Source organism: Oryctolagus cuniculus, chromosome 9 (genome assembly GCF_964237555.1).
Source record: "Oryctolagus cuniculus chromosome 9, mOryCun1.1, whole genome shotgun sequence".
Classification (NCBI taxonomy): Eukaryota; Metazoa; Chordata; class Mammalia; order Lagomorpha; family Leporidae; genus Oryctolagus; species Oryctolagus cuniculus.
Window position 1 is genome coordinate 113,818,182 of NC_091440.1, and position 13,004 is coordinate 113,831,185.

The 13,004-nt window shown below is 41.0% G+C and overlaps 1 protein-coding gene across 2 annotated transcripts in view; it reads left to right on the forward strand.

The window, feature by feature from the left end:
* The window catches only part of DERA (deoxyribose-phosphate aldolase), a 122,417-nt gene that overhangs the window by 76,051 nt on the left and 33,362 nt on the right, over positions 1-13,004 (forward strand). For both annotated transcript variants that reach the window (XM_002712636.5, XM_051850797.2), the window contains one exon: positions 199-327. In XM_002712636.5, coding sequence (XP_002712682.1) covers positions 199-327 — 129 coding nt within the window. The remainder of the gene's footprint in view (positions 1-198; positions 328-13,004) is intronic.

Below are 13,004 nucleotides of genomic sequence, written 5' to 3' on the forward strand. Positions count from 1 at the left end.
GCAAACTAAGCTTTCCTTGTAACTGGATGTGAACTGCAACAGAGTGCTCTAGGCGATATTAAATTGGGGTGATTTTAAGAAAGTGACAAATGCTTTATGTTTCCTAAATCTGAAATGGGTTCTACCAGCTCTAAACGGCTGCCAACTTATGTTATCACTTGCCTGCTTTGTAACTGCCTCAATTATTTTCTTCCCTAGCCCTGTATGATGAAATTCGTCAGTTTCGCAAGGCCTGTGGGGAAGCTCATCTCAAAACCATCTTAGCAACAGGAGAACTTGGATCTCTTACTAATGTCTATAAAGCCAGTATGATAGCAATGATGGCAGGTGAGTGTCTTACAGTCAAGTAATGTTTTATATGGAATTGATGTTTTCAGGACAAATGAGAAAGTGAAAGCAGTTGGCTGTTATTAAAAGTGCCAGCCACTTGGAATTTTTTGTGAGGTGGGAGTCAGTTATTTTATGTACTCATACACAGTGTGACATGGTCAAAAATTCTTGGCTTTCTTCCACATTTTTGTTGCATTTTCTTGCTGCATTTTTCTTATAAGGCAGTAGATGGCTCTCTTGTTAGTGAATTGCCTTTTGTGTTGATTATTCATTGATCAACGTATGTGAGACATGCATTTATTTAACTCTGACTGACTTGTCTCTCTCTGTATTTAAACTTTTGATTTTTCTCAGATGTGTCCATACTGTCTGAAACAGCTTCTGCTTTTGTTTGTGTCAGTTAAAGAATTAGGGCACCATCATTGTTTCTTATACTTTCAAATGTAGGTTGATGTTTTCCTCATTTCCATGAGGAGCAAGTCTGTGCATTCAGGCCAGCTGATGAGTCTCTTTGCTGTGTGTGCTGCATCTTTCCATTCCAGGTGTTGCCTTCTTGGCCACCATCATCCTCCATTCAGCCAGTTGGCCTGTTCTTACTTTTGCCCGACTGAAATCTGTTCTCCACGCTGTTATCAAAAATATCTTTCGAAAATGCTACTTTGGGGGCAGGGGCTGGGCAATTGGCTGAGATGCTTCTTGGGATGTCCATGTCAAGTTCTGGCTTCACTCCTGATTCTGGCTTCCTAATAATGTACATCCTGGGAGGCAGCAGGTGATGGCTCAGGTCATTGGATTTTTACCCCCCTGTGGGAGACTGGGATTGTATCTCTGGCTCCCAGTTTTGGCTCGGTCCATTCCCAGCCATAGTAGGCATTTGGGGAGTGAATCAGTGGATGGGCAGTTTTTCTCTGTTTCTGTCTCTGTGCCTTCCAATAAAATGAAAATGAATAAATTTTTAAAAATTTAAAACTCTACTTTGATTATGTACTATTTACTTAAAATCCTGTAGTGACTTCTCTTCAACTTCTACGTAAACTATAAATTCCTTAGTCCTTATTTTTAAAAGGTCCTCCCTAGGACCCTACATGTGCCTCTGCCGTCTCATTTTCCCTTCACCTCCTGTGTTTCAACTATGTAGAATTACTTGAAGCTTCCTGCAGGGGGAATCTTTCAACCCTTTCAGTCTTGGTATAGACTGTGCCCCCTCCCTTGAGTGCCTCTTGCCCAAATGATTCCTTAAGGCCTTTAGATTCAGCACAGATGTCACCCTGTTGAGGAATATCTCCGATAGCACTCCCTCCCATAGGATCTGCTTCATCATCTCCTCTGTGTACCCCCAGTCATTCTATTAGAACCTCTACGAGGGGCCGGTGCCATGGCTCACTTGGTTAATCCTCCGCCTATTGTGCCGGCATCCTATGTGGGTGCTGGGTTCTAGTCCCGGTTGCTCCTCTTCCAATCCTGCTCTCTGCTGTGGTCCAGGAGGGCAGTGAAGTATGGCCCAAGTGCTTGGGCCCCTGCACCCATATGGGAGACCAGAAGGAAACACCTGCCTCCTGGCTTTGGATCGGCACAGCTCCGGCTATAGCAGCCATTTTGGGGGTGAACCAACAGAAGGAAGACCTTTCTCTCTGTCTCTCTCTCTCACTGTCTATAACTCTACCTGTCAAATAAATTAACAACAACAACAAAAAAACCTTTATGAGATAATTTATCACACTAGACTGCAATTAAGTATCGAATGTCTAGATGCCCTACTGGGGAGCTGTATTTGGATGGAGATACTTGGCTGAAATGGTCTTAAACCTGGGCCATCCATTGCAGTCACTCTATAGATTCTTTATAGTCTTGTGTACTTTCTCAGTGCTCTGTCAGACCTGGTGGATCATCCCCTAGATGTGCCGAGGCATTAATGGTGTTAACGTTCTGATCACTGCTGTTTCCAGAAAATAGCTGCTCTGCTTGTATTACTTAGAGCAAAATCTCTGAAAAACCTAAGGATATAAGAAGGAATGAAACACTTTGAACAGTAGTTTATCAGTGGAATTGTTTTTTAAGTTTTATTTATTTCTTTGAAAGGTGTGGGGAGGGTGCTGTGGCATAGTGGGTAAAGCCGCCATCTGCCATGCTGGCATCCCAAATGGGTGCTGGTTCCAGTCTCAGCTGCTCCACTTCTGATCCAGCTCTCCGCTATGGCCTGGGAAAGCAATGGAAGATGGCCCAAGTCGTTGGGCCCCTGCACCCTTGAAGGAGACCTGGAAGAAGCTCCTGACTCCTAGCTTTGGTTCTGCACAGCTCCAACCATTGTGGCCATCTGGGGAGTGAACCAGTGGATGGAAGACCTCTCTCTCTCTCTCTCTCTCTCTCTCTCTCGTTTTCTCTGCTTCTGCCTCTCTGTAACTCTGCCTTTCATAAATAAATAAATTAAAAAAAAACGTAGAGGGGAAGAATATGCCTTTCATCCTCTGGTTTACTCAGCAAATACCCACAACAGCCAGGGCTGGGCCAGGCCAAATGTAGGAGCCAGGAACTCCATCTTGTTCTCCCATGTGGCAAAAATCCATGTACTTGAGCCATCGTATGCTGCCGCCAAGAGTGTGTGTTAGCAGGAAGCTGCCTCTGCCTCCATTAGCAGGAAGCTGGATCAGAAATGCAGGGAGACTCGAACCCAGGTACTCCAGTATGAAATGAAGGCATCTCAAGAGGCAGCTTAACGCACTGTGCCCTGGTATCCACCCCTGTTGGTGACATTTCAGAGGTCCACAATAGAAGACTTGCCACAACTCTTTGGAACCTAGATAAATCCTGTAGAGTTTAAGGAAGGCAGATAGCCTCTGTTTCAAGCTCTTGCCAGGACAAGGGATTGTTAACACAAATAGCAAAGTAAAAGTTTGGAAATGGATATCAGCAGTCCCAGGTGGTACTCCTGCATGGTAGCTGTCATGTTGGTGTGGTATGAGGCTGAGACATTCATCACAGGCACATCTGGCCAGTCTTGACATCTGTTACTTAGGAGTTGCATTCCAGGTACAATAATCTATCATTATGGGAAATCAGTGGCTACATATATTCTCTGTATATGAATATTTCGCTATATGGATGCAACTTCATTTATATAGACCAATACTCTTTTAAAATATTTCCTTTGATTTGACAGATATGCTTGTTTTGACAGGGAGAAAGAGAATCTTCCATCCACTGGTTCACTCCACAAATGGTTGCAACAATAGGAGCTGGGCCAGGCTGGAAGTCTGGAGCCAGGAACTCCATCTGGGTCTCCCGCCTGGGTGGCAGAGCCCCAAAGACTTGTGCCATCTTCGCTGCCTTCCCAGGCATATTAGTAGGGATTGAGATGGGGAATGGAATAGCTGGGACCTGCATTAACATTCTGATATGAGATGCCAGAGGCATACCTCAGGCCTAGCCCCAGGTGTTGTGAGCATTTGGGGAGTGAACCAGCCAGTGGAAGCTCACTCTCGGTCATACTCTCACTCATGCACTCGAGCTCTCTCCCTGTGTGTGTGTGTGTGTGTGTGTGTGTCTTTTTCAAATGAATACGAAATAAAGAAATTAAAAAAAAAACAAAAACCTTCATTTAGGTCAGTTTGTATTCAGTGAAATTCAGGTGTTATGTGTTACACACTTAGACCCACTATTCCAATCAAGAAAGAACATTTCTTGCAGTATCCTGTGCACCCTTTTATATGGTCATTTCCACTTTTATCACCCACTACTAGGTATTAGCTACTGGTGTAGCCACCGATCTGATTTTGTCTCTATCGATTAGCTTTGCCAATTTCAGAGCATTACAGTCACACAGTAGGTACACTTTTGTGCTTGTTCCCCCTCCCTTTTGCTCAAGATAACAGCCAACATTTTAAGGAGTTTGCTCAAAAGTATTCCATTATACTGAATTATTAAAATGATTGAAATGAAGTTCTTTATAATATATTCTCTTCTGATTGCTATATCTGTGTGATCTGTACTCCTATCACATTCTTCACTCACGATTTGATTATTTTTTTTTCTTCCCTGTTTTTGTTGTTCCTCTTCACCTGTTCCTAGAAAAGTCTTACTAGAGCATAGCCAATTTTATCAATTTATTCAGAGTCAACTTGTTGCTTTTTTTTTTCTTTCATTAGGGGTCAGTTAACGTATTTTATAATTCCCCCTTTGATATCTCTTGCTGTTTAGAATGCTTTTTGAAGTGTTATTTGGGTTGGGATATTTACTTTCCAGATAGTGCTTCTTTCTGCATCTCTTATTATTGATTGATAATTTAAAATTCTGTTATGTTCAGATAATATTCATTGCAAGAATCTTTTTTTGAGTAATGAGTTATTTTATGGCTCATTTTATGATAGATTTATGCTTCAAGCGCAGTTTAAAAATGTATACTTCCTGAACTTAGTGCAAATGTCAGTTAGGTCAGATTCATTGATAGTATTATTCAGATTTTGTTTTGTGCTGGTCTGCTGGTTCTGTTTATTACTGAGGGAGGGTGTGGATTTGTCTGTATTCTTTAATCTGTGAGTTTTTTCTTCATGTATTTTAAAGCTCTATTAATGAGTGTGTACACTTAGGATTATTATGTTTGCCTGTTGATTTCTCTCAGTGTTCCTACTTCTCTCATTGAGGTCATATTTTCCTTTAAGTCTTTGAATGTATTTATGAAAAGTCTTTAAAAAGTTCATAGAAAATGTGCCATTAGAAAAAAATTACACACATGAAAAATTTTATTGCACTAAAGTAAATTTATCTTTTAATTTCACTTTATACAAACTTTTGAATGACTCTTGTAGAATAACTGATTTAGTCTACAAAATGTCTATGAGTTTGTACATCTGGATGTTGCAGTCTGTGTCTTGAGCAGCCAACTTTCCAGTACCTAAAAAAAATTTGTTCAATGTTAGAGTTATTTATGGCAGGAAGGAAATTCTGGTATTATTTATTCTGTTAGGTCTGGAATTTATCATTGCTGTTTTTCTACATTAATTTGTAATGAAAATCTCAAAAAAGTAGCTTATGGTATATATTCGTAATAATTTATTTTGTAATTTTGATAGCTATTTAGATTATTGCAAAAACAATTGGAGGAAGAATAGAGAGATCCATGCATCTAGTATTATATGAGGACACTTCAAAGCATTCATGTAAAAATGGAATTAAAAGATAATTCACGGGGCTAGTGCTATGGTGTGGTACACTAAGCCTCTGCCTGCTGCATGGGCATCCCATATGTGCACCGCTTCAAGTTTCACTGCCCTCGTCCAATCCAGCTCTCTGCTTATGGTCAGGGAAAGCAATAGAAGATAGCCCAAGTACTTGGGCCTCTGTGTGGGAGACCCAGGAGCAGCTCCTGGCTCCTGGCTTCAGATCGGTGCAGCTCTGTCCTTGTGGCCATTTGAGGAGTGAACCAGCAGGTGGAAGACCTTTTTCTCCCTCTCTCTGCTTGTAACTCTGCCTCTCAAATAAATAACTAAAATCTTTGGGAAAAAAAAAGATAATGAACATTTTCCATGAACTTTTGAAGCCCTTCATATATCATTATAAGTAAAACTCAGTTAACCAAGATGTTTGTCCTTTTTTTAAAAAAAATTATCTGAAAGGCAGAGGAACATACAAATACATGCACACAAGAGGTCTACCATCTGTTTGGAAAGAGAGAGAGAGAGAGAGAGAGAGGCCTACCATCTGTTTGTTCACATCCCAAATGGCCAAACCAGCCCTGTGTGGGCCAGGCTGAAGCCAGGAGCCAGGAATTCTATCCAGGTCTCCCACGTGCATGGCAGGGCAGAGAAATAGCAGGAAGCTGAATCTGAAGTGAGGTGGTTGGGTCTTGAACCAGCACCTGTTAAGGGAAGCTGGTGTCACAAGCAGCAGCTTAACTCACTGCATTGCAATGCTGGCCCAAGGTATTTGCATTTTGTTCACCTAAATAATTAGTAGCCTACTTTTGGTTTAATCTTTCTTAGTTATCTTTCAAAATGTTTAAAGGAGAAGGAGCACAGTTGCAGGATTAAGAAGGCTCAGGCTCTTGTTTTGTCGTGAACATTTGTGACCCTGAATGAATATATTAACCTGATTATCAAGTCCAGTGAGTAAGGTATACAAATACATTATAAACTGTCAGTTGAGTATTTTGTAAGCTATTTTTAAAAATTGGTATACCTTTCTACTCCATCCTACCTCAGTGAGAAAGGAAACATAATCCAGTCTTTTTCCTAGACTGTAATATAATTCAGAACATCCCTTTTAAAAACCATTTGGTGTAGCTGTATAAGATATCTGACAGTGAACTGGAGTTCCTTCTGTACTGATCCCAAAGCTTACCGTATCATCAGGCTTGTTCCCTGAATCAAGATATGAACTTGTGCCTCTGTCTTCCAAAAGCCAGGTGTAAAATGAATCTGATTAACTGACTCTGACTGTGGCCAGGTTAATTGTGTTTGTGCTCAGCCATGTTTTTTGTCAACTCTCAATTTTTTTTTAAACTCTAGAAGCTGTAGCATCCACATCAGCTTTTCAGACCTGTAACCAAATACAGTGGCTCTTAACTGGAGATGAAACCAGAAATCAGAAAAGAAAAATATAAAATATAAACTATAATACAATAATAAAACTAAGATTTCTTGAGCATTTACTATGTGCCAGGGACTATTTTAAGGGCTTCATGTGTATTTACAGTTTGTCTTCACAGTAATCCTATGAAGCAGGTACTCTTATATGACAAAGTAAAAACATTGGGTAAAAGGATATTTTTGCTGCTCTTCTATGTTGTTGTTGTTGTTGATATTTGGAAATATCCCAGGTACTTCTTTCTCCATTATATCATTTCCTCTCTCTGTTACACCCTTTCCCCATCCCCTTGGCCATTTTTAAAGATTTCAATACAGTTTCCATACTCCTTTAAACCTCTTCTTGGTCGTCTAGAGGCAGAATTAATTGGTTGATCCTACTGTGGTGCTCCTAGGAGAACTGTTGTAAATACCAGTAGCACTTGTCACATGGCATTGTCATCACTTGTTTTGCCTCCTTGGATTTTTTGCAATACAGTGAACTTCCCTGAGGCCAATGACAACATCTTACTTATTTTATTCCTCTTGATCACCATCATGCCTGGCATCTGGTAGCACCTAAGAAAACATTTTCAAATACATAAATGAAAGAAAGGGGGGAGGAATATAGAGATAAGGAAAAGTGAAAGGAGGCAAAGTGAAATTTGAAAATTTAGATGCATTTTACCTGATGTACCATAACCTTGTAGAGTTTGAACATGTTGTGTGTTACAGAGCCGACTTATTTTAATTGGACAAAAAGATGATTTATGCCTTTGACAAGGGGATTACATTTCTGAGGCTTTTTTTTAAGGCAGTGTGTGGCCGTGGTATGACATATTTAGGGTTGTAAAAATTCAGAGGTGGTTCTAGAGACAAGGAAGGCCTCAGGAGACCTCTTCACTTTGGCTGTTTGGTGAAAGACGTGGGCCTTCCATTTACTTTAGTGGAAACCTGGTGAGAGAAATACAAAGCAAGGAAGAGGCGGGGCAGGAGTGAACACTTGGAAGGGAATTTAATATAATCAGAGAAGAAACCAGAGCCGTATGTTTTTCATCGAACAATCCAAGAACAAGGTGATAGGAAGTGAGATAGGGAAACGTGCTTACGGATAAGAGAAGGGGAAAGCGGGTCAGTGTACTGCTGAGGGATTTCAGCCCAGCACACGCGCACACTCAGAAGCGTGCCAGAATGAAGGAAAGTGGCTTTATCTTTCAGTAGCGGTGGGCTGTTCACGCACACACAACCGCTAACAAGCTCTGCTCTGAAGTTATTCTGGACCTTATCTTTGGAAATAATGCAGGCATGATAAATAAGGTTGGAGTCGAGAAGCACTGAAGATGCAATCATAATGTCATCAGGTTTGAATTGCTGATGAAGATCTGTGGGAAGAGTACGAACACAAAAATATGGGGCGAGCGGACAGCAGACCTTGAAGGAATGCAAAATGAGTTTCAAACTTGGTTGGAATTTTGCATTGTACAGGAAATCAAAAATGAAAAGAATGGGAGCCAGGGGAGGGGATATGCGAAATTCAGTCCAATAAGATCAAAGTAGTACAAAAAGAATGAGGTGAAGCAGAGAAAATATAAGAGAAGACATTAGAAGATACACTGAAGGAGAAAAAATAGTGGGGAAATTTCTGTGGCTGAAGGAAACCAAAACACTAACAACAAAGGGTGATTAATAGCTAATTAACATCTAAAAGTTTTTTAAAGTTTAAGTATGAATCAAACAGCATGACAGTGATTTATTTTTCTAAAGACTGTCACACTGAGTCCTCTGTCTTAGGCTGCAAATCTTTGTACACTCAAGGAGTATTGATCCAGATGGTGCATCCAGACCCCTGCGGTGTTCCAGCCTCTGTGTGTTTGTATGTGTGTATGTGTGTGTGTGTGTGTGTTTTAAAAAAGATCTTGCTTTTCATAGGAAGAACATTTCATTTATGAAAAGGGATGTGGCAGTTGAAAGTTCATCAGTGGGAAAAGTGAAATAATATAAATGTGTACTGGGTTAAGTTAAAGGATTCAGGGGCAGGCGTTTGGCCTGGCAGTTAGAATGCCTGCATCCCATGCTGTAGTGCCTGGGTTTGAAGCCCAGCTCCAGCTCGTGACTCCAGCTTCCTGCTAACACAGATCCTAGGAGGCAGTAGATGGTGACTCAGGTGACTGGGTTCCTGTCACTGAAATAGGAGGCCTGAATTGTCTTCCAGTCCTGGCTTTGGCCTGGTCTAGCCTTAGCTGTTGCTGGCATTTGGGGAGTGAACCAGTGTATGGGAGTGCTCTCTCTTTCTCTCTGCCTACCAAATAAATAGATAAATTTTTAAAAGAGAGTTGAAGGATTTAAAGTACAAATTTATTGTCATTTCTTAAACTAACCTTGGGAATTCAACCACTTATAGACTGGAAGTGAACTTGCTGTCTCATTCACAGACTACATTTAAAATCAGGTCCCCAAGCAAAAGCCTCAGAAAGTGTACCCCTAGCCACCCTATCAAAATAACGAGCTCTGCAAAGGTGAAATTAAGGTGTCAGCACAGCAGTATTCCCTCTGCAGTCTACAGGGGAAAGCTCTTGTCTCTTCAGCTTCTGGTATTTGCTGACAAGTCCTGGCATTCTTTGGCTTGTACATGCATTGCTCTGATGTCTGCCTCTGTTGTCACATAGCCATCTTCTCAGTGTGTGTCTTTGTGTCTTCTCCTTTTCTTATAAGGAAAACAGTAATATTATGGCCACCTTACTCAGAATGACCTTCTCTTAACTAATTACATCTGCAGTAACCCCATTTCCAAATAAGGTCACTCCCTGAGATATTGGGAGTTGGCATTTTGATGGATCTTTTATTTAGGGAAGGGGCACCATCTGTTTCCTAGTAAGGAGAAATGGGCTTCATGTTCTGTGGCTCTATTATTTTCTACAAAGACTTGAAAAAGTTAGAGGCAAATATTTGGAATCAAACTGGCAAACTTGGATTCAGGTACAAAAGATTGATTTTTCCCTCTAAGCAATGTTGGATGGTTTTGTGGATAGGGGAAATCTAGTAGATATTAAATATTTTTATCTGCAAAAAGCATTTGGTAGGTTCTCAATGGGAGATTAATGGCTAAAATAAAGAATGAGGCATTAGGAAATAAATTTGCTTATGAGCAAGAGACAGAGACTAACAGTAGAAGGAAATACTTTTTAGATTGGAAAGGAGTGACTTACAGCACAAGCCAGGAATCAGTTTTGGGACCTATGGGTTTTTCACTTTATTTTTATTGGACTTTGTAATAAAAATACAGATCTTCAAACAGTCCAAGACAGAGTGAGTAATACTACAAGCATCAGTAATCAAAAGTTATTCTCTATCATAAACTAAATGACTGATAATAAATACTGACACAAGACTACACAATGTACCATAATATTATAAAATGGAGCAAGCAATCCTCCTGTGTTCCCTTTTCTTCTGCATGGGTGAATATTTCTTTATTTGCTTTAAAAAATATTTGGAGGTTTGCAGGTTTACTTTATAAGCCAAGTAAATGAAAAAATACGCTTTTTTAAATTTGGAAAGATGTGTTAACTGAAGAAAAAAAAATAGTTGAAGCAAGACAAAGTTTACATCGCCATCACCAGAATAAAAAAAAATTCAGGGGCCCCGTGTGTTAAATTGCTCAGTGAGCTATTCTATTCCAAGACTTAAGGAGCGAGGGGGCATTATTGAAATCATCCACCTGTTCTGCAGTCATGGCTGTAATGGAAACATACACAAAAAGTCATTGTTAGAATGATGAGGCAACATCTGAGGGAATTAAATATATTATGGAAATTTTTTTCTTTTTTTTAAATTTTAACATGGCTGTAAGAAAATCTATAAACATCGCTGATTATATATGTAACTTTTGACTTCCCAGGGACTAGTTAAGTATATGGGAAACATACTTTTCCAAATAGAATTTTGCCTGCTGCTTCTGTCATCTAAGTCAGGGCTTTACAAATTCACCTCCATTTCCCTGCATCTTGTACATTGTCAGATAAGCCAAGAGAGCAGCAAATAAACATTTGAAAGTTATACATGCTTAGAAAACCGAAGAATAAAATAAACTTCATTAACCTCAGAACTTCCACTTCACAGGTGAGAAAATGGAGATCCAGAAAAGCCAAATTCACAGGGAATTTGCCTGAGGACAAATAACTCAAGTCAAAATTCTGCCTAGAACAGGGTTCTCTCTGAGGCCCGCACAGTGGAGACTCAGGGAGAGCCTGTGAAATAGACTTTAAAATCCTGCTACCAAAGACTTCAATAGGCCTTGCGTGGAGCCCAGAAATTAGTATATATATTTTTAAGTTCCTTTTAAAACTCCAGGTGCTTCTCCTGTGTGGGCAGGAATGAGAATCTCTCATGGAGAGATTCCTGAAATGATGACGGGAAATCTCTTCACTCACACTGTAGTCTAGAAATTTGTTAAAGAAAGAGTTTCAGATTTGGAGAGGGGAGAATACCTTTATCAGACAGCTCCAGTGAACAAGCCACTTGTTCTAGCTATTCATTTTACGGATTGCTTATTTGGAACACTGAGCCAACATGCCAGGTGAAACAAGATTGTTCGTTGTTATGTAGTCTCTGGACCAGCCAGAGTTTCTTGCCAGCTAAATGCCTAGGGATGGTGCTTTCCCTTAAGTGACTCATCCAGCAAGTATTGCATGAAAACGTATTTATCAGATACTATTCTGATATTGTAGGCATTGGAGGATTTGAAGAGAACATGGAGAGAGAAAAACAAGTATGATAGCCCCTGGCCTTTAAAATTGACAATGTATCCTAGTGTGGTGAAGAAATGAAAAATAGGTTTCTGATTAATGCTACTGGGAATGCAGGAAGAAGAGGGACATTTTTTTCCCAAGCACTGCAGGAACACAGCTAAGTGGAGGTGCATGGGAGTTTTAGATGCACATGTGGAAGAAGGCGTTTCAGAGAGGGAACCCGTGGCTCTCGTGTGGAGACACGCAAGAGCAGTCCAGGGGAGAAGCCTGGTGTGTGCAGTGTGGGCAGGAAATGGGCGAGGGAAGTGGGGAGGGAAGCTGGGTAGTGGTGTGGAGCTTGATGCCATTTTACAAATCTTGGTTTCCTACTTGGGTGTCCAGAATGGTTTTGGGGGTTTGTTTTTGTCTTTTTGTGGGTTTTTGTCGTTGTTGTTGTTTAATATTTTTTTTGCCTGAGGAATGAGCCATTGGGTGTCATTTGTTTACATAGTCATTCAGTCCTCAGGAGTACAGGAAGTCTGCTGGATGCTGGGCGCTGGGGAGAGATGCACCCTTCCTCCAGAAACTTTGCAGTAATGGGGCGATAGTGGGATTGGATTTCCTTGTAGGCACAGGACATAACTCGTGGGCAGGGCCTTTCAACTGGAGGCAGGGAGCTGTGAGGGGACGGTTGACCGTGACTGGGAGCTGAACCAGGTAGCGCAGTGGAAGAGTAGGAGGCAGAGGAGCAGGTGGCTGTGGGATATGAGGAGCAAAATGACTGGTAGTTGGGAGGGAAAGGGCAGCTGCAACAAATGATGGGGCCCTTCACTGGTCAGGGCTGGGGACGCAGGAGAAACCAGGCCTCCCCCCAGCCCAGAAACCAGAGCCTGGCCTGCCCTGTGCAAGACCTTCCCCTGTTCTTGGTGTATTGCAGAACACAGCAGCCACTTCTCCACCTTTCTATTCCTGTGACCAGGAAAACAAAATGTTTTCAGTTTTCTAAGGGAATCTAATTCAGGCTGTGAAGGTAAAAGAAAGAGTGGCTATTTTTTTTTTTTTTTTTTTTACCTAGAAAACATTAGCAAGACAGAGCATAAACGTGGAAGTGGAGAAAGAACACAGCTGTTTTCTTATTCAGGAGGAAAAGGCAGCTCATGCTTTTCCTTGAATTACCAGGGTGATGCTTTGCTTGCTGGTGACCCAAGAATGAGTGTGATCCTACACTCTGTAAAAAATTCATCGCCGACTGGGGTATCCAAAGTAAGTTTCCTGCTTTACAAAGCTGCTAAATTGGGCAGGGACATCCGAGAAGGCACTGAATAGTCAATGACGTGGGGAAGGATTTAGATCATCTCAGTCGCACAAAGCCAGCAAAAAGCTGTTTGTG